The 23,286-nt window shown below is 34.3% G+C and overlaps 1 protein-coding gene across 4 annotated transcripts in view; it reads left to right on the top strand.

Moving 5' to 3' along the window:
- The window catches only part of LOC148302278 (uncharacterized), a 299,784-nt gene extending 276,853 nt beyond the window's left edge, over positions 1-22,931 (top strand). For all 4 annotated transcript variants that reach the window (XM_088271887.1, XM_088271884.1, XM_088271886.1 and 1 more), the window contains exons 3-4: positions 20,786-20,936; positions 21,770-22,931. In XM_088271887.1, the coding sequence (XP_088128013.1) occupies positions 20,786-20,936; positions 21,770-21,899 (281 nt within the window). In that variant the 3' untranslated portion in view covers positions 21,900-22,931. The remainder of the gene's footprint in view (positions 1-20,785; positions 20,937-21,769) is intronic.
- The last annotated feature ends 355 nt before the right edge of the window (positions 22,932-23,286 follow it).

Raw genomic sequence — 23,286 nt, 5'->3', positions numbered from 1 at the left:
ATCCATCCCACGTTTTTTCTTCCTTTTTTCTATATAACTCTTTATCACGTATAAAAGCGTAATATTTCTCCTTATTAATTGAGTGTTGATTTATCGAATAGTTTTGAGAACTACACATGTTCTCGAAACTAGTCGCGCTTCACTACGAAGCCGGAAGTGTACGATCTAGATTAATCGTCTTTTTACACCAGAAAACTGTAAATCACTCATTCTCGTTACAGTTTATTAAGAAACAAGATTAATGGACATGGATTTCTCTTGGTGATCAATAAATAATTTAATTCTTAATTTCCAAGCTCGACAAACCCAATATTGTCGGATTAAACAATAAGGAATGTTAAATTAAATTGTAAGTTTTTTTCGCTTTTTCAATCGTGAACTTTCAACGACGTTAACACATTGTTTTAAAAGTTTTACTATTCACACATTGTCGACTCTTCTGTTATGTCTAAAAAAGATTTTTTTCTTCTCCCGGTGTATTAAGTAACCAAGCCTTCGGACTGCACGAAACCAAAAGTTTTACTCAAGTTAATCCAAGTTTATTCTTTTAATTCATTTTAACTCTAATTTATTCGGAGTTTACTGAAAACTTTTGATTAAAAAAAAATTACAATATATATTTAAAAGTTTTACGAAACTTATCTCTTGAGAAAGCATAAGACTATTTTTTTTAATAAAGGTACAAAGGATTGAATCAAGTTCTTCTTAGTTTACTTTTAACAACTCTCATACTATTTATGCAAAACTCCTTTCTTATTTAATTTACTACCGTAAACATCAACTTTCAGAATTTTCGAAACATGAATGAGTTGAAATTTCCATTCTATTGTCTAATACAGAATACGTGTAAACTGTTTTCAACACATTATTGAAATGCGTATTTAATCCGTATCGATAAGCATGTTCATGACAGCACTAACAAACGGATACCATATTATATTGCTTTTATGCTTTTTTGACCTTAAAAAATAATCTTCTAAAATAAGAAAAGTTTTCGATTTTCTTATTTATTCCAGTTTTATTTCTATGTCGTAATTTTTGATATGTTTGGAAACAACGTTACTCGTAGAATAGTTTAGTAATGTAGGGTTAAGGCAATTCATATAATATTAATAATTATAATAATTTATATTGCTCAATACTGATCCATAGTGTAGTGGTTAGCGCACTAGGCTACCATGCTGGAGGTCCCGGGTTCGATTCTTAAGAGGGTCAAAATAAATGTTCGTGATTTTTCAGTCTAATATTTATTTAATATGACCCTGGACTGGTACCTGAAGCGGAAGGCTAATCACCTTTCGTTCGTGTATTTAACAATCGAGATAACACTGCTTTTATACAATGCAGTGCCCGATGCACCATTGAGGTGCGGTAAGGGTTAGAAGAATACTGATCACCTCGAATAGTGTTTTTCAAAACAGTATCAACCCGGTTTTTTGAACAGTTAAATTGAACACTTATGTATCAATTCCTTTCTGTCTATGCAACTTCTAATAACTTGACCAGGAATTGTCTGAAATACTTTTGCTGTTCTTTTGATGACAGATGAAAATTATTCTTCTTGGTTCGTTCCTCCTTCGTTTCTTCAGCATCATCTCATTAGAATCTGCGTTAATTTATGTGTTACAATACATCACCACCGACAACTCTTCTTCTCCTCTTTTAAACTGTTTCAGTACAAAGTAATCTATTTTCACTTAACAAACATACAAAATACAACTTATGAGGTAGTTTTTTTACGAAAATGGCGTTATAAAAATCATCCAAGATTATTGTTATTATTATTATTATGTCTTCATGGTATTATGTATGAAAAATCAACCAATTTTACTGGAAAACAACGAAAACAAATAAAAGTAATTTATATGTACAGTTAAGCCTCAATATGATGGACTAATTTGGGGGAGGGGATATCCATTAAAGTCCGAAGGAAGGTCTATTATATAAAAATAGGTTAAAAATAAATCTTTTTTGTTGTTGAAAATATGAACTCTATGTGTATTAAGAACAGAATAAACAATACAAAACACAAACAAAATATATTTATTGTCTTCGGACACTCGTCATGAAGTGACGTTGCTCTTTGATATCGACGCGCTTGCTTTCAGTAAACCTGCTTTGAAAATGGAATCAAATTTTGTTTTGCGCTTTTGAAGTTTTGAGAAATAATTTGTAATTATCCCAAGATAATCACAATTTTCAGGCTAACTTCTAAAAAATGTTTTCATGCGGCGACAGTTGAATTTAAGCATGTTAAATATTAACATAATGTTGTTAAACTTTTACATGTGACTGATTTTTGTGTCTGTTATATCCGAAATTCGTTAAAAAGAGGTTTTACTGTAAGTTCGTTTACATAATATATATATATATATATATATATATATATATATATATATATATATATATATATATATATAATAATAATATAATAACCATATCCGCTCCCTAGGTGGAGCATATGGAGTCCACAAACTGTCTCCAGGCTTTTCTGTCGGCTGCCAGCTCCCTTGCATCCTCCCAAGTCAGATCCGCGTCGCGAAGTTCTGACGAGAACTGCCGACGAATTGTCAGCAATGGTCTTCCTGGGCGGCGCGAACCTGATGCCTTGTAAAAGAGGCAAGCTTGATTAAGGCTCTCAGGAGGCATGCGGAGTACGTGGCCAAGCCAACTGAATCGCCTTTTTTTGACGACAGTTGTGACCAGGATTTGCTGCGTCCTACGCCTTATCTCTTCATTCCTCACAAAGTCAAACCACCGCACGCCTAAGATTCTCCGCAAACACCTGTTCTCAAAGCTTAGTACACGGCTGCTTTGGGCCCTTGTAAGGTGCCATGTTTCACAGCCGTATAAGAGAACAGGAGCAATGCAGGCATTGTATAGGCGGCATTTGGTTTTCACCGAGTATAAATCCGATCTCCAGACAGCCTTCATACTGTTGAATGCGGACCCAGCGAGTCCTAATCGCACTCCCAGTTCCTTTTGAAGGCTGCCATTTTCAGTCGCGTACACTCCCAAGTACTTGAAACTCTCGACCCTTTCGATGCGCTGGTTACTCAACGTCAAGGGTTGTTGGGCATCTAGGCATGAGCTGTTGCACAACACATGGGTTTTTGCAACATTTATTGTAAGCCCCATGTGCGTAGAGTACCTATTTACCCTGTCGACGATCAATTGAAGACCCTCGACGGACTCATCAATTAAAACAGCATCATCTGCGTACTCTAGGTCGCAGAGTTTCCGGGAGGGGGAGATGGATATACCTCGGTCAGATGGTAATGACTTTCGAAGAATGAAATCCATGAGGATGATGAAGAGAAACGGTGCAAGGACACAGCCTTGTCTGACTCCGGTAGAGACCCCAAACCAATCCGTGACAACATCGTCAACTCTCATTCGACATTCACTATTGAGGTGAAGGGACTTAATTAGCTCCACTAATTTCGCAGGCACCCCATAAGCTTCCAGTACTTTCCAGAGTGTGGGCCTGTGCGGACTATCAAACGCTTTCTCATAGTCTACAAAACACATCGCCAGAGAACTGTTAAATTCCTGGCTCTGCTGTAGAATGTGGCGAATATTATGGATTTGATCCGCACAGGACCTGCCAGGCAGAAACCCTGCCTGGTTTTCTCTGAGCACCTGCATAATGGGGGCTCGGATTCTCTGCAAGATTACGTGGGCAAGCACCTTCCCAGGTACGCTGAGTAGCGTAATGCCGCGGTAGTTGTCACAGTTGAGTGGATCACCCTTCTTATGTAACACGGTAATCTCCCCATTTACCCAGTCTCTAGGGCATCGCTCTTCTTCCCACACACTGGACATTAATTGGTGTAAAGGGCCAATAATGCCAGTAACGCTGCATTTCAAGAATTCCGGGTGGATACCATCAACACCAGGGGCAGTCCCATTTTTCAATTTCGACACGGCAGCTATAATTTCTGCCTGTGTCGGTGGACCATCAGGTATGGCGACCGCCCGCGGAATGCTTGACGCAGCCTCCGTGGGAATATCGAGGATGATTGGAGGAGGAGGGCGATTCAAGACCCTGTGGAAATGATCACGCCATATTTCCTTTACACGATCCGCGTCAGATTCGGTAACTCCATTTGAGTTTTTCACAGCTCCAGGGGTCACCGAATTCTTTCCGCAGATCTTCCTTGTTATTTGGAATAATTTCCGCGTGTCATTTCCTTGGGCAGCATGTTCCGCTGTTACAATAAGAGAATCGAGATGACGGCGCTTATCGAGTCTGCATGATCGTTTGACTATACGATCTTGGCGCCTGTAGTCATCTCTGAGGGTGTCCAGTTGGTAGGGGTCACTTTCACTGTCCCTCAGTGCTTTTAAGTGAGCGCGCTCAGCCATCTTTCCCCAGGTCTCATCTGACATCCAATGGGGTCTTTCTCCTATCCTGGGGCCAAGAACCTCATTGGCGGAAGAGTTGAGAGCCGATTTGAGACTAGCCCACTGTGCCTCAATCGAGTCAACATTAATGGGCTGAGGATCGGTGTCTTGCTGGACACGTTGTCCGACCGTTTCCTCGAATCTCAATCTTATTTCGGCACTCTTCAACTTGTCTAAGTTGATTCTCTTCCGCCGAGGACATCTCGGCAGACGTTTGAGCTGCAGACAGATTCTTCCGACGAGTAACTCGTGATCACTATGAATGTCGGCCCCTCTGTAGGACCTGACATCGAGGAGCTCTCGCCGGTTAGCACGTCCATAGAGGATGTGATCTATCTGCGCTCTTGTTCGTCCATCAGGGGAGGTCCAGGTGTACTTATGGATGGACTTATGGGGAAATAGCGTACCGCCAATGACAAGGTCGTTAATACTAGCGAACTCGACCAGTCTTTCTCCATTGCCATTGGCTTGCCCATAGCCGTGCCTTCCCATCACCGTTGGGGCAAGTGATGGGTCTGTTCCGACTCTCGCGTTAAAATCTCCCAATACTACCACGCGGGTTCTTCTTGGGAGAGAGGCGATGACCGCATGGAGAGAGTCGTAGAAGGCATCTTTTGTTTGGGCATCTGCAATTTCGGTAGGCGCGTAGCACTGTAGGACAGTGACAGAACTATCGGCCGTTTGGAGGGTGACGCGTATAAGCCTTTCAGAAATTGGTTCCCAACTAAGCAAGCACTTTGCTGCTCTTTCTGAAAGGAGAATTGCCACCCCTTGACGGTGATATCGTTCTTGGCCGGAGTGCAGACACATGTGACTATCCAACAACCTCTTTCCAGATCCTTTCCATCGCGACTCGCTCAGTCCTAGGATATCTAACTTGTAGTCATCCATGATACGAGTCGCGTGAATATCTTTTCCGTGGACCTGCATTGTCCGCACATTGTACGTTCCAATGCGGAAAGATGAATTGTTGGATAGGAGCCGTTTAGTGAGCGCAGTCCTAATACCACAGCCGGGTCGGGGGGTGCCAGAGAAGCCGGTGTCCGAGGCATTTCGTGGACTTATCGTAATCAAAGGGTTTAGGGAGGCAGAGTGATTGGCCCTGCGCACCCGAGGCCTGAGGTCCGAGGACCCCTCAACAGGTCGACTCAACCTTGTTTCCCGCTTTGTCTGGCCTCTCTTCACCAACCTGCTTGGCATGGGAGACCCTTCTGGTAGTTAGACTACCGCCATAGCCTGGTGAATCACTGAGGCACGCAAGCCCCCTCACCGCGACAAGGTGGGGATCAAGAGGGGGAAATATATATATGTATATATATATATATGTATATATATGTATATATATATATATATATAAATATATATATATAAATATATATATATATATATATATATATATATATATATATATATGTGTATATATATATATATATATATATATATATATATATATATATATATATATATATATATATATATATATATATATATATATATATATATATATATTTATATTTATTTATATATATATATATATATATATATATATATATATATATATATATATATATATATATATATATATATATATATATATATATATAAATATATATATATAAATTTATGTATTGGCAGATGAAATTAAAAACCAGCTGATAGTCGTAGTAAGGTGTGTCGGCACCTGTTCTATGCAGGTGGGTGTTAAGTGTTGCAATTATCATGCACTATGCAGTCATTGCAGTCAATAATATGCAGTTTTATTTACGCACTAGGCGAATATATTATTAATCATTAACCTTTGAACAAGGTGCTCCTTAGTCCATTCCTTCATTCATGTGACAAAGCAGAGACTGAAAAAAATAATAAGGAATGCAAAAAATGTCTAAGTAAAATATATATCATGAATTATCTATATAAAACAAACGTACTGTAATATAAGAACCACGATATCTAGCTACTTAATATATTTTGTATATCTCGCTATGATTCGTTGCTGAAAAAAATACATAAAATTGAATGACGAATTTAACTGTAGAATTTTTTACATTCCACCGTTGTTAATTTGTTTTTTTGGATGTCTAATATTATATGGGAACAAAAATTGAATTAAAAAAAATCACAAGTACGTAAAAGTTTGTTCTAATATTAATCTTCGTTCATATTTTATCGTTGTAAGTTGCTTATTTGTTTAAGTATCACTTTACTTTTTTCATAATTTGTTTTATATTTGAAAATGACAACTCATTTACCTGGTAAGTTTTTCATGTTACCTTTTTTGGTTTTTTATTTCGAAGAAAAACGTATTTTTTAAACACAAAAACGGTGTTTTAACAACAACAACACAAAAAAATATTTCCAATGTTACCTGGGTGAGGAGAAACTTAAGTTGCGACTTATCGAATACTGGGCCTTAATAATGATGGTGTTTATAATTTTTTATATAAATAAACCAGATTAAAAAAAATCATGTCCGCTACTTCTTGAGATAAGTTTACACCCATGCGGTTTTATTATCTCGCTTCTCGCACGAGAAATACAAAATAACAAAGAATACGGCGTTGATTTATCGTATTTATCAAATAATTTTCCCGACGCTCGTTTTGCAGCTAAGCCATTTCCGGCGGAAGATCCTGAAAAGGCAATCTGTAGTGTGCTGAAAGCTGAAAGCTGAAAGAGGGTAATAAAAAACAGACTGCATTATGTTTCATGGGAAAGGATAATTTTAATAATGGCTTAAATGGATTACTGTTAAGTTTTCTTTATACACACTATAAGAGTTTTCTCTATAAAATATTGAATATTTCAGCCAAATTAATTAAAATTATATTTCATCGTGGATAAAGAAGAAAATGGAAGTTTGGGTATTTACAGGCTTGCGACTTGTTATAAGCTGGTTAAATTGATCGCTTCATGCACTATTACTGCTAAGTTTTCTCTTTACATACATAAGTATTGAATATTTCAACAAATTTAAAAAAATTATAAACAAAATTGAAGAAGAATCGGTCCATATGACAAGTTGTTAGCCCTGTAATACTCGATATTTACAGGGCTCACAACCTGTCAAAGGCTAGATTAAGTGATCACTTTACACGCGTGTAACATTCAATATTCTAGCAATGATTGACAACCATACTATTCAAATTTGTATCTATCCCCCAATTGACACATCCTTTTACATGTTATTTCTTGACATCTGAGTTGAGTATTTTTTTTCTGGGTTTGTCCACTTAAGAGTTATTTTGCATTTCGACATCTCAATAAAGATGAAGAAGAATATTGAAGTCTGAGTTTTAACAGGGCTTTTGACCTGTGATATGATGACAGGTCACAAATCCTGTAAATACCCAGACTTACATATCCTTCCTCATTTTTGTTGAGATATCAAAATGTAAAAATGTTGTGTTATTATTATACAACAATTATTTTATTTCTTTACTATATATATTTCAGGACAGCCTAAGCGGCTTGAGTTAGAAAATTGTGCTAATTTTGGCAATTGGCAGAGTAGGAGTCGAACCTAGAGCCTCTGAATCAAAAGTCCGCAACACTAACCATGTGATTATAAATCGGCTCAAAACATTTTTTAAATATTCCAAAAATCCACCTTTGAAATTTTACAGTAACCGAATTCCTTGCGTAGTACTTTAGAAAGACCAAATCATTTTACAACCTAATACGAGTGAGATAAAGCTATATATTCGTCTCATTTATGACGTAAATAGACGAGAAAGGTCACATCAAAGGTGTTTTGGCGACCTTCTCTCATCTCCTGCTATTCCTTGGGGAATTGTCTTTCTTATCTCAATTCACCACCGTGTATGGGACTCAGATCCCACATCAACAAGTAATACTCTTTATTCACATAAACCCTTCCATAATGCAATACACATTTATTCCTCGCGTGAACACGTCAGTTTTTGATCACTTTTCGTTTGTTGATTTATGATTTAAATATTATTTTTTACAATAACAGGAGTTTTTATTAAAATTAAACACTTGAATATACCACTTTATCGAGTTTTATTTTTATTTACGACTAGTTTCGAAAACGACAGTTGTTTTCATCTTCTGGTACAAATTAAAACTAACGAACAAAAATATATTTAGGTGTATATATAAAGGTTAATAAATATAGGGAGGGGGGTAAAGGAACAAGATTTTTTGTAAAATGAAACATTGATAATAATGGTGGCGTATTTTGAAACAATATATTATTAATTATTGTTTTATCTGAATTAAAATTTTTATGTTTTTCTAAATTTTCTTAATTGTAACGGAAAAAAAATATTAGCTAAATAGTTATATAAATGAAAATGGTTTTTTCTGGCTTTTCTTATGTATGTGATTAAAATTCAGGATTCGGATCTCACATACAAATAAAAGAGTTTCTGCTCAATAAAAAAAAGGTTCTTTTCATCTCACCAATAGATGTCTCTTGTGAAGTTCTAATGATTCAAGGACAACATTTCGAAATTGGTTCATATATATAGAACTTCCAAGAATTTGAGTAGTGTGGTTGTCAATAATGGGTAGAATTGGTGAATGTTACACGGGTGTAAAGTGATCACTTAAACCAGCCTGTGACGGTCGTCAGCCCCGTAAATACCCAGACTTCCATATTCTTCTTCATCTTTGATAAGATGTCAAAAAATATGAAATTTTTACGGTTTGACATTTTTTCCAAAAAAAAAAGAAAAAGATGAAAAAGACAAATGAATTACAATGGGAATATATAAAAAAGTGGACTTGTAGTTAAATTGATTATTAATTATAATTAGGTAAGTCTTTATTAATTGCTTTACTGATTTTAAATTTAATTTAGGCATTATATTGCAACGACCTTATTCCAATTATCGTTTTATCTTTTGTTTCAGTAAAAATAATGATTTAACTTCTGGGTAATACTTTTTATTAATTGATTTGACCAATAACTGTAAGCTTTATAATAAATCAATGTACTCGAATACATTCAGAATGCTATTAAAAATATTGTTATATCAATAAACGAAATAGTTTGCAAAACATCAAATTAAAATACTGCATCCATTCACCCTCCAGCAAACGACATGTAATTATTTCTACAAATCGATTTTGATGAACAAAATAATATCAGTTCTTTGATGCTGTTCTATCCTGTTTAAGGCAATACATCTTTTTTTTACAAAATTAATATTCACAGTATCAAATGTTAATTAAAGTTAACTATTGTGAAGGTAAATTAATTTTTTCGATAATATTTTCAGGTAAAAATTTTGAGTATGTCTAAATATTTGTTCACAAATCGGGGTTCTCTTCACTGAAATTGGTCAAATTATAAGCTACAAAAAATTAAAAGTCTTCTTTTCAGGCGTTTCCTAGTATGTAAAAAAAAAATCCGGGCTGACGGTCCTTTTGTAGCCATACAATTCTAAGTGATAGTTTTAATTTTAGTATTTTATGGTTATTTTCATTTTAGTGGTTGGCAAATTGAGAGTCTAGAGTCAAAAAAAAATATGTGTTTTTTAATAAAATATAACTTAGTAGACTCAAAAAAATTGTGTAAGATTAAAAAATTAATACATAAATGAAAATGCAGTTCTACAAATTAAACGCCAAATCAATAAATAAACAACTTCCAAAGTTTGAGTAGTATGTTTGTCAATCATGGGTAGAATGATGGATGTTGGACGTATGTAAAGTGATCAAATTAACAGCTTATGACAGATCGTGTACAAGAAAAAATGTTAAAGTACAATCTTCTAAGTATAAACTCTCAGACGTGTATATTTACTACGGTTTAACCTTTAAAATTTTGGGTTATCTTAAGAAATGAGTAACAAACAGGCAGTGGCCTTTAATCTTAACAGTTTTCCTTCATAAAGTTTGGCGCTAAAACATTTCGTTTCAGCCGACTCGACTCATTGTTTGACTGTTTCACTCAAATTAAAGCCATAACTTTCATCCCTTGTATTTATATCCGTTTTCAGGAGACATGAAAGCATCATCTGTCTAGGGGATAGGGTGCTATTCTTAATTTGGCAACACTTAATGTCCTTCCTCTTTTATTAAACCACCCCCCTCGGCCGGAAATTTGAGCCGTATACACAAACATTTGATCTATGCGGGGGTTGTTCCAACGGCTAATGTTCTCGATACATCACACAGAACGTGAATACTGCAGTCCTTCTGGCTATGGATGTAACTATGAAATATGTAGACTGATTCGATTATCAGTCAAAAATATCGTCCACTTAAAAAAACCGCTTAACGCTCTTCTAATATTTTTATTTTATGTATTACTAGCTGTACGTAGCCACGCATTGCTGTGGCTCAGTCTGTTCAAATGAAAAAGAAAAGAAAATAGACAGTACACATTTCAAATATGCTCAAAATTTCAATTTTCAACAAAAGAATTTAAAATAAAGAAAAAAAACATTTCCCTGGAATCCTGCGATTGTCGAGATATCTGGGGGACGTTTTAAGAAATTAAGTTTACAACCGATTCTGAATAGGGCGGTTGGTAGTAGAGCAGGTGGGTTGACATCGTCTACCATATTTTATTATTCGCCGGAATTTTTAATCTTACTTCGTCTTACATTATTTTATTTTATGAGTTATTCTTGGAAAAGTTGTTACTCAAGGATTTTCCCTCGTAGTAAAAATTCTAATTTTTGAAAGGGTTTGTAAATTTTAAAATATGATATCCATTTAATAAAAGAATCGGGAGGGTAGAGTATCAGATGAAATTCATTGAGGAAGCAAAGCTGTGTTTTTAAGCTTTGAAAAAATAAGTAATTATGCTTTGATAGAAATGTAATATAAATTTTAAAAAATTCGCTTTATTTTTAACATCAAACTGTAACTAAATTACCATCAATCACGCTTCCTGCCCGCAGGGGTAGTCGCCAGAGAAAATGGAACGCCACACCAATCTGTCTTTGCAAACGATCTTTGCCTCATCCACATTCACGCGTCTCCTCATACATACCCGACGATTATTCCTGACTCTTGACCGGACACTTTTAAGTATTTAACTCAAAATGCTGTTAATAAATTAACTTGATAAATTATAAGCTAAATCATATCTTCAAGCGTTATAAAGAATGTGAATCTAATCCAGACTTCCATATTCTTGAACTTTAAAAAATTAAATAACTTTGTTTTAACCACTTTTTTATTATAAGTACACTTTAACCCACCGGTTTCGACAAGAACCTTGTCGTCATCAGGGTTTATTAAATTCTAAAACATTAAAATACTCATAATTAATTATATTTACTTACCAAAAACTAAATACTATATGTTATTGTGCATTGCGTAGCAACTCCAAATAACAACTAATGGAATCGCCCAAAAAAACAAAGTTGCTGAATTATAAAGTTCATAAAATGTGCCACAAAGTATCTGCGAAAAACATTCAAGAAATTCCTTATTCTTCTTCATCTATGTTAAGATGTCAACGAATAATGTTAAAAAATACTCCTAATTGGTATAATCCAGATTTGTGATCAAGTATTTAGACACACTCAAAATGTTGTAAATAAATTTACTGCCCAAATTTTAAGCTAAAATAATAAAATGAATAGGATATTTCCCGGCGTTTCCCATGTATTTATTGTAATATAACTGCAGACAGTTGGTAGAACTCAATATTGAATTGTTGGGTAATATATCCAAATAAAACAAGGTTTGCTGGATTGAATTCTACATTTATTTATGTTTATGTTAATACGTGACGCGTTTCTTAGGACATTATCAAACACTCAGTGTTTGATAATGTCCTAAGAAGACGAAACGCGTCACGTATTAACATATACATAAATAATGTAGAATTCAATCCAACAAAGCTTGTTTAATTTGGATATATTACCTAACAGTTTCCCATGTATGTGATTATAATCCAGGATTCGCAAAGATTTTTCAGGAATTTCATTTGGCTGGCTAGTAAAATAAGCAAGTATTTTTGCAATAACTCGTCGGCACTGAAATAACTCGCAAGAAGTAACTACTATAAAGTTACACGCTAACCTAATTGCGTTACTAAAACGTCATACCGCTAACTAATGAGTTAGCCTTGGTAACGTAATAACGTAACTAAATTCTTGCAACTTGCGTTATTCTCTAAGTTAACGACATCAGCGCCATCTGATTGCGGACCATTAACCCCCTCACTGCCCCAATGTGCATGTGTTAGAAATTTATTACGTAAGTGTAGTTACTCAAGAATCTCTTAAACTATTTTAATGTACGAGCGAAGGAAATTAATTAATTTAACAAAATCATGAAATTATTCAAGTTAAAAGTAAATTTCGTCGTATTATTGCATAAATTTCTCAAATATTATTATTATAGAATTCTTATAATTTTGTCCGCCTCTGTAGTGCAATGGTCAGTATGCTCGGCTTCCTAGGGCAGGGGGGTCAAATAAATTAAAATGATTATTTCACTCTTATATTTATTCAATATTACCCTGGACTGGTACCTGAAGCGGAGGGCTGTTCACCTTTCTTTCGTGTGTTAACGATCAAGATAACACTGTGTATGTATAATTCAGAGCCCTTTGCACCATTGGAGTGCGGATAAGGGTTTAAATTGAATATTTTTTAATTCAATATTGAAGATTTTTATTCACATATTCATTTTATTCCATATTCCTTACCATCGCGGAGGGCTGATCACCTTTGCTTCGTGTGTTGACTATCAATATAACACTGCCTTTATATGATGCAGTGCCTTATGCATCGTTGGGGTCGGGTAAGGGTTTAAAAAAAACATTATTGAGTCTTATTTATCGATTGAGAACTTTAAGTCACCTTGTGGTAATATCTGTTCATCAATAATTCAAGCTTTACTTGGTAAATACCACTTTTTCTAAAAATATATTTTGACTGTGATTAAGAACTGAAGATGGCAAGGTGCCGTAGAAACCGGTTGGAGAAAAGTACCGAAAATAAAAGTGGTTGAAAAAAGGTATAGTTTTATTTCAGAAAATTATAAATTGTTTAAATATTCTATTTTTCATTATTGTTAAAGGTGAAAATATTGTTTCAATGTTATTCCGTTATAAAAAAAAACAAAGTTTCAACTTTCTTCACTTTCTAAATTTAACATTAAAAAAATCTCATATCTTTTTGGAATAATTAAATCTGGGATTTTTCACTGAGGGTTAACTCTTTCGATTAGTTTTCTCAATCTAAGTTTAATCCTCAATCTCCTGTTAAATGTTTAAAAAAGCTTTGTACCTGACAGTCTGTTAAGGGTAGCGAAAACTTGAACAATAGGAGCATAACCTCTTCCGAACATACGCCTCATTTCCCGCCATATTCACGCACAACTTGCCTCTACACTTCTTCGAGAAGGCATAAGTAAAAAGTATAAAAGAAAGATGAGCAAGCACTAGGCGAGTTGACTTATATGAAATATTTTGATTACCTTCGCATAAACTGTATAAATCGATTCCAACTTTATAAAAATGTGAGTTATTTGAGTTTGAAAAGCGAGATTTATAATGCGAAGATGGCTCAGTGAAGTCTGATAATGCTTAAGTGAAAAAAGGCTCAGCGGAGACATAAACTTTTTTCCTATTTTCTCGGTAGATGATTTGGGACATCCTTAGCAAATAATAGGATTTCTTATGTATGCTGCGGGGGGTTGGTGTATTATACTTTCTTCGTTTTATCGCCTTATTTTTCCATAATAAAATGTTCGCTAACGTGATCAGGTCTGGAATTACAGTGAAAAGTAATATTATTTATAGATTTGGCGTTTAATTTGTATAACTCTATTTTTATTTACGTATTAAATATTAAATCAAACACTATTTTTTGAGTGTTCTAAGTTGTATTTTATTGTTAAAAAAACTGTTTCGCCTAGTTATGACATTTTGTTTAACATCAATTTGAAAATCAGTGTTTGATTTAACATTTAATACATAAAAATAAAAATTAAACTTACATTTGTATCGATAACTTAAAAATTTATTACATTAATTGATTCGGCAGTCGCAATTTATTCATTTTTAATTTGTTTTACTTGGTAAATACAACTGTTTCTTAAAATCTGTTTTCAAACGTGTTTCGATGCATTCCACGACATTTTCAAACACGGTATGTGAAGCTAAGTATAAATTTTAAAGTTTTGTCCCTGGGACGTTAAAGGGATTGGAGATGTTCCTTATTTTTATTTACTTATTTATTTATTTTTTCATCAGTGAGAACAAAGACAATAGGGGTGAGGTTTTAGTCATTGTTGATTATGGGTTTATTCTTATTAAAAAAATTATGATTTTTTTTTTTCAAAATGTAGAAGTTTGTGACTTTTTGTAATACGAAACGCTTTTCATCTCGTAAATATGCTTTCTGCCTACACCATATCTCCCTTCAAACATTGCTTGAACATGACTATCGCCTCTCACACACAACATTTTCAAAGTAGTTTTTTATATAAAGCAAATATCTTTTCGTGATAGAAAGTGGTCAGCATTTTTATTCCATAAGTTTCAAAACGTTTTTATCTCGCATTCTGTCTGCCCAGAGATCTTCAATATTCTTATTAGTATATTATATTCCTTACAGGTTTAATTATCCATCGTGTTATATTTGGCTAGCTAAAGTGATCATTTTTGTAACGTAAAAAAGTCTTGGCGTGCATTGCATATAGGCAGAAAAGCAGTGTCTCTACTACTTACCTCTACTGACTACCCTAGTAATTAGAACCAGCTTACCTTACTACCTATCTCTACTGCCTACTCTTATTAATTCTCTGTGCACGCCCATGAAAAAAGTCAAGCGGGATGATATGCTTTACCTCTTTAAATTCATAGAAGTCTGCTGCCGAATTGCATAGAATGCTTGTGGAGACCTTCACCGACAATGCCCTATCGGAAAGGACTTATTTCATATTATGATATTGGTTCAGTCGGTTCGACGAAGGTAATTTTGACTTGAGCAACCCGAAACTGGAAAATCGACAAAAAGCGTTTTGAAAAGCACTAATTTTCTCACAAAATACATTTAAATATGTTAAATTCAAACACATGCTTCGTCTGAAGTTGAGACATACCTATAACATGTAGCCCTAGGTTGGCATACGTAAGCAAAAATTATACGAACATGTATGTGTACTTACAGTCCTTAATTTTAATACTCAGGGTTTCCTTTGAGAGATTTTAAACTTACCTACCTCTTTGAACAAGTTTCCTTTAAATAGCACTTAGTTCCATGCAGTAGGGTGTCTAAAAAGTTCTCGCCTTTAACAATTGATCAAGAACAATAGTTAAAATAACTTTTTATTTTCTCCATAATATTTATGTTATCTAATGCTGATTATTAAAAATTAAACACTTATATTAGATAACTTAAAGTTATACAAGTGTTTAATTTTTTCATAATAAAATAGTCATTCTACAAAGTTAATGCCAGTCAATAAATAATATTTTTTACGCTCATCCAAGTGTTATAATCAATAAGCAAGTATTATTTTAATATTTTTTATAGGAAACAAGATGAAATGCATTTTAGGGCTTGCGGGCTGGTATTTGGCTGGCTCCAGTGATTACTTTATACACTTAAGTAACGTTCACCATTCGGCCCATTATTGAATATTATTGCATTAATTTTTTAAATTTGTACATATAAACTGTTTTTTGATTCCTTTCGTATGTAAGTTGTAATTTTGATAATGTGCAATTTCGGTTGACGGTAGGGGCCATGAGTTGAGAATTTGTCAAGTATATATGTAGCTTTCTTCGATACGTTAGCCACAGATGAGATTCATTCAGAATATTTTTTATTTATTTTTTAAGGAAAAGAGCCTTGAATAACGATTCAATTATAGATTCTTCTAATTTATCCAGTTATCTTATTATTAACAAATATATTTATCAATATTTCATTCGAAGGGGTAATATTACAGTGTCTGATTATTCCTCCAGAATAAGTATTGTAAAAACTTAAAGTGAATATCATGATCGTGATTTATGATCCACATGGTTTACACAGAAGCTAAATTAACCCAACAAAGCGAAAAAGTGTCTGGGTTGAAATGAAGTTTTTTCGATTTCCTCTTTTATGAGATTATATTGAGATTTTTTCATAAATAAAATCTTCAGATACGCCAACATAATCCTACATCTAAGTAAAGTCAATACAAAGGACGAGAGAGAAAAAGTGGTTATAAGAAATTACAGCACGCTTTTTTGTCAAGCTTCTTATATATTTTTTTAAACGACTTACGAAAAATTATTTATTAAATATCAGGGAATAAATTGAAAATGTTTTGCGGTATTTATGAGGAAGATCTAGTGACCAGTTGTAGTAAAAAATGGCAACAAAAAATCAGTCAAAGCGTTTTGCTTTTACTGTATAATACTCCGATTTCTACGACCACTGCACGTTGCAAAACATACTATACGAATTTTTATATCCAACAAAATTAACCACCTGAACCCAAGAAACTATTTTCTATTTGAAAACCTGAACAAAATAACGAAATGTCATTTTGTGATATTTTATTTTTATAAAAAAAAAACTTTTTGAAAAATGTATGATATATGCATATATATTTAATGGATACAACACGTTAATTATCTCAAAACTGTATTATTTTATGGTTGAGGTGTCTTAGGTGTCAGGTGTCCTGAGAGCCTTAATCAAGCTTGCCTCTTTTACAAGGCATCAGGTTCGCGCCGCCCGGGACGACCACTGCTGACAATTCGTCGGCAGTTCTCGTCAGAACTTCGGGACGCGGATCTGACTTGGGAGGATGCAAGGGAGCTGGCAGCCGACAGAAAAGCCTGGAGACAGTTTGTGGACTCCATATGCTCCACCTAGGGAGCGGATATGGTTATTAAAGGTGTCTCAACTAGGATCTTTAATTTCACTTTATTTTATTCTTAGTGTATGTAATGTTATTTCATTAAATATTTACAATTTTTTTTTCAACCTCTCAACTCTTACTCACTTGTTTCATTATTCTACTACTACTACTACCATCACGCCGTTTCCCTGCAAGGGTAGGTGGAAAGGATGGAACGCCACTCTCTTCTGTCCTGACATACACTCATCGCTTCCTTGACATCCATACATCGAGTCGTACATGCCCTCCGATTACGCAGACTTTTGACACCACCAGATTTTAGGTTCTGATCGTGCCTTTTCGGTCGTCCTCGTTCTATTTTCTCGCTCACATTCGCCACATATATTTTCATTTTAGTCATTCTCTCGTTATCTATTCGCTCCACATGTCCATACCACAGTAGAGAACTCTTTCTAATATTTTCAATTATTCCTTTTATCTTATCACATGGAAAAAAGTGGGTAGTCATTGTTAGATTTTTAGCTATTAGTAAATTATTTTAAGTATTTTATGAATTTATTTTGTTTCAAAATGTTGCAGTGTATAACTTTTCTTGTTCTCATATTTTTTAGGATTTCTACGTTGTGTTGTTATACGTGTGATCGCTATATGTAAACATTTATTCATTACAAAACTCTGACAACATGTGAACTCGGAAAATATGAATGTTATTTAAAAATAAAATTCATTACATTGAATAGCTTGCGCCGAGAACTTTTCATGTACGCGGTACTTGAAAGTGGTTTTCTTTCAAATTGAAAATGCATAAAGTCGCGTATTAAAAATGCATTTTGAATCTCCTCAATCGCTCTTGGCCACCTACACATGCACACTTCCATAACTAACTAAACTCAGTAGTATTTTCCTTGTTCACCATTTAATATCCGAGTATTGGAAGAGATGGAAAATGTGATCTGACTTACCTTATTTTTAAATATATATTTAACAGAATCTAGCTTCAAATTGTTTTCGAAAAAATATTATTAAACGCTTTTTCATAAATTTCATATTTATATTATGTACTGTTTTTTGCAGTCGCGTTATTAAACGACATATTGATTAAAATTAATAAAAATAAAACTCTTGGCCAAACTGCGAAAAATCTCAAAATTAGAATTAAATATCAAACAGACTTGTTTGTAGTAACAACATTTTGAATGTGTCCAAATACTTGTTCACAAAATCTGGATTATCTCCAATTACAGGAGTTATTTTCATTAAATTATTTTTGACATCTCATCAAAGATGAAAAATAGGCTCAATAAAAAGCCTCTTTTATGTCTCTAGTGAAGTTCTAGTGATTCAAGAACAATGTTTCAAAATTGGTTCATATTTATAACTTCTAAGAATTTGAGTAGTGTGACTGTCAATAATGGGTAGAATTGTTGAATGTTACACGTGTGTAAAGTGATCATATAAACCAGCCTATGACGGTCGTCAGCCCCGTAAATGCCCAGACTTCCATAGTCTTCTTCATCTTTGATGAGATGTCAAAAAATAATATATGTAGTTATATTTCAGAATTCGTGAATCTTTTAATGAAAACTGAGCACTCATTCGACTCACTCATACTAAAATTATTACACTCATTCACATGTTACACAAAGGGCAAGTCATGAACAATTTAGAAAAAATTAATTGAATTTTTAATTAATTAATTAAATTAAAAATTCTACATTGGTAAAACATTAATTCATGATAAATGACATGATTTTCCGAAGTTCCCCATCATTATTATCTATGTTCCCTTTTAACCAAGTCCCACCCTTTAATCCTCCCCCCTTTAGTTATAACCCCACCCACCCCTGTAAAAAAAACATCTGTAGTTTTCGAAACTAATCGTGTGAAATAAAACTCAATCAGTGGTCTTAATACAAGTGTTAAAATTTTGTACTGCTAAATTGAAATCAAATTTTCAATAACCCATGATATGTTTTTAATATGTTTTCTCGGGCAGATTTTTGTTATTCTAAATCCGTTCTACCATTTTTTGTTGGTTTTTGACACTTTAATATTTATTTGTTTTTTTAACAGGTACATTCGTGAATTTTCATTTCCGATTTCTGGAGAACGGTATCACGAAGGGCCTGACAGACGCTTCGCATTTCCTTTTTTGTCCCTTTTAATACACTTTACACCCCCCAACCCCTACCGTAACAATCATACAAAATTTTCATTTCCCGCCTGAAATTGATATTATTATTGATACAAATTCATGGTATTTTTTCACGCGTAAAATACACGGTCGAATTATTTTTGCCGAGTTTTTATTTTTAATATTAATATACACGACCTTTGGATTTAAATATCACACCAGCCATTCCATGTTTTTAAGGCATTTTATTTTTATTTCACGTTTCAAGGGGTTGAAATAAAAAATCATTAAGTTCCTTGGGGAATTTCCACCCCCTTTATTATGCAGATGGTTTTCTTTCGGTGTTTCCTCAGTGCTGAAATTTGATCGTATGTTTCCAACCCAGATTTTTGTCTAGAGGAATCATTTCTATTTTTTCTTAAATGAGTTAATAAAACAAGGTATATTTCATATGCATTAAAGTGGTTAGGAGTTGAAATAATCGGCGGTACGTACCAGGAGATACATTAATGTGGAAGAGGCGAAAAATGTTTGCAAATACAGAGTGGTGTGGCGTTCTATTCTCTCTGCCTACCCTTGCGGAGCAGCGGCATGACGGTTCGTTAATTAGTTTAGTTAACATACTCCGGTTTAATCTTTGATTCTGAATCGATTCTTCTTCAATCTTCCTAAACACTATTTGATAACCAGTAATAATATTATCATGCTGATGTTTTCGACAGATGAACGTCTATTTCCTTGTCAACGAATGTCAAAGAGAGTGTTATATTACTAAACCACAAAGTTAAAAATGTTTTTAATATATGTACAGCAAACAATACGGACTGACTCTGGCTACTCCGTTTACTGTAGGAAGATTCTTGAAGTATTTGGTTCCCAAATATTTAAAGGTCTGTTAGAATTGTTAGGTATTGCATTTTGGTATTGTAAAGTCATTTTGGTATCTCTAAGATGAACTTTTATTAAGATTCATGTTTTTTCATCCTTAAATAGTTGAAAAATTGCTGGTTTTTTAAAAATGGTTTCTACTTTTGGGACTTGGAATGTTGAAAATAATATTCTTTTGGATACGTTTTTTTCCTTTTTAAATGACTTTTATGATTTTTCTCTGGACTGTTCGGCTGTCCAAACTCAAAACACAGTAAGGGACATTTTTTTTGAGAAACGTTTTTTTTTCATTTTTGGACTACTAAGTAGATTCTACTTAGTCCAAAAATACAAAAAAAAACCCTTTAAAAAAAAATGACCCTTACCGTGTTTTAAGTTTGCACAACCGTGTTTTGATTGATACAATGATATTAATATATGAAAATAATAATATGGTCCTCCGACGTTGGATGCTTCATATTAATATCTGATTCACAGCCACCTCTTATTCAATCTTTCTCATCACCTTTTAACAACCAGCCACCGCTTAAAATGTAATAATTTGGATGTTTTCCACAGGTGAACGCCCATTTCCTTGCGGCTGGGGAGGATGTGGGAAGAGATTCGCCAGATCTGATGAGCTGGCCCGCCATACAAGGACACACACGGGCGAGAAGAATTTCGCTTGCCCCGTATGCTCCAAGAAGTTCATGAGAAGTGACCACCTCAGGTAACACCAGTTTTTTTTTCTACTTATTTTATTGCATTTTTTTATTTATTTTAAATCAAAAGGTTAAGTGTGCAAGCCTCTTACGCCTTTAGTATATCTCTCTCTCTCTGGTCTCAATCCTGCGGATTGGTCTGTAGCAACAGATGACATCTCTTTCGCCATTCTCGCCTATTTTCGGAAGTCCTCTTCAGCTCCTCATACGTCGAGCAGCCCATGTCTTCGTATTAGTCGCTTAGGTATTCGCGGCGTGGGCGTCCTCTGGCGTTTATTCCCTCGATCGTCCCCTATATTATCTGTTGCAGGAAACCCTCTTGTCTTAGCACGTGGCCGATCCATTCGGCGCGTCTTTTGAAGATGGTCGCGAGTAGGTGCTTTCTTTCCTTGATCAATCGTAGTATCTCGTCGTTGGAGAAGGGGATCTCCAGGATACCCCGAGCATTCTTCTATAGATCCACATCTCCAACGCATTCAGCCTATTTTTATCTCTTTCAGATAGGCACCATGTCTCGCAAGCACGAAGGCTTTTGTCAAAAAGATATTAAAATCTAACTTAAATTAAAGTCTTTATTGATCCTCGTCCTACTATTCTAGGTATATTCAAATTTTCCATATCTCAGCCTTCTTATCGTCATACATTTGTTCCACAAGTCCAAGGTACCACAAAGAACCTTTATCACCCTTTATTATTCACTTACCCGTAACTCAATCTTACATTATTTTCTAATAATTTTATTTATAGCAATAAATAAATATTGTTCTATTTTTTATCGTTACTAACATAGGAGTATATCATTGTTATACTTTTTTAATTGATGTGTTGTTTTTATTTTTAGTAAACACGCGAGGCGACATCCAAACTTTGACCCTTCCGTATTAAGACAAAGGAGGCCACCCCACAAGCCTTCAAGCAACAATTCTTCAACCGAGGACGCGTTTTCGGATACATCTCCTTCGAGTCCCTAGCATCGACTTCTTCGCCACAGTAGCAAAAAGCTCAAAATCACCGAAGGAAGCGCATCAAACAAACCAACTTCCGCTAACAAAGTGATTCAAAGTCTGGTTCCAGCAAATGTAAGGTCAACCATATTCGACAGCATCAGAGCGGCTAACAGGTCTACAAACGGTGCAAAAGTCTCAACTTTTCAACAAAATGTGAGGTCTACCCCAAAATCTAAAGCCGCCCTGAAGTATATGGCGTCTGACGACCCAAAGCCACTTGTCAATACTTCTTTCAATGAATCTATTTTCAATATTCAACAAGTCAAAAATGATTCAGGTAATAAATTACCAAATCCATGCTCAACTTTAAAACATGACGAAGAACGTAGTTTAAGTGTTAAATCTATATTTTTTAGACAGGAGAGTATCTGCAAAGTTTCAACTAATAAACTCGTCGGAACTACAAACTCTCCTTCGAATGGTGCCAAGTCTTGTTTTAAGGAAGAAGAATCTTGCTTTAATAACAACAATTCACTTACCGACGATGCTTCGCAAGCGAGAAGGGTTAAAAGTAGCGCTTTCGGAGCGGCTGAAAGTTCTAGAAGCGGTAAAGAGATGGATATATACTCTACTTCTAGTAGTTCTAAAATCGTTGGGCTACGAGGCGTCAAACCTCCCGTAAAGTTCGCTTTCAAAGGCGTCATATCCCACACCAGTGAAGTAAAAAACGATTTATAATCGGTTAGTTCAATTATGTTTAAAAAATATCAAACATTTTTCCATCCTCCCATTGAATTTATATCAGAAATTCGTTAATTTACGATTCGTTCACTGGATTTACTCATCACATTTGATAAAAGTCAAAATATATAAACCATATAAGTATATAGTTTTATCATATTTTAACTTGAAATATAAGACTCTTAGATAATACCACTTATCGAGTTTTATTTCATTACACACGACTAGTTTCGAAATCTACATATGCTTTCATCAACAGACGATTATAAAAACTAACGAGCAAAAAATTATCTAGGTAAGTAGAAGGGGTGGGTTAGTAACTAGAGGGATGGTTTAAGGGGAGGGACTTTGTTTAATAGGATCATAGATAATAATGGTGATGTATTTTGGAAAATCAAAATATTAATTTTAGTTATATCAGAATCAAAATTTGTATGTATTTACAATTTTTTTATTGTTCATGATTATGTGACTGAGTGTTATAATTTGAAAGAAATGCAATTTCGCGTAATGAAATAAAGCTCAATAAGTGGTATTATACAAGTGCTAAATCGTTAAAACAACCAACATGTCATTTCGCAAAGTTAATGCCGAATCAATAAATAATATTAACTTGTGAATCAATTTAAGAATCAGTAGAGAGCATAGTCTAATTTTGTAAATGTAACTG

This window comes from Brachycentrus maculatus, unplaced genomic scaffold (genome assembly GCF_059751285.1).
Source record: "Brachycentrus maculatus isolate JH-2025_06_01 unplaced genomic scaffold, ASM5975128v1 h1tg000469l, whole genome shotgun sequence".
Classification (NCBI taxonomy): Eukaryota; Metazoa; Arthropoda; class Insecta; order Trichoptera; family Brachycentridae; genus Brachycentrus; species Brachycentrus maculatus.
Note: the sequence above shows the minus strand (reverse complement) of the source record. Positions and strands in the feature narration are given on the sequence as shown.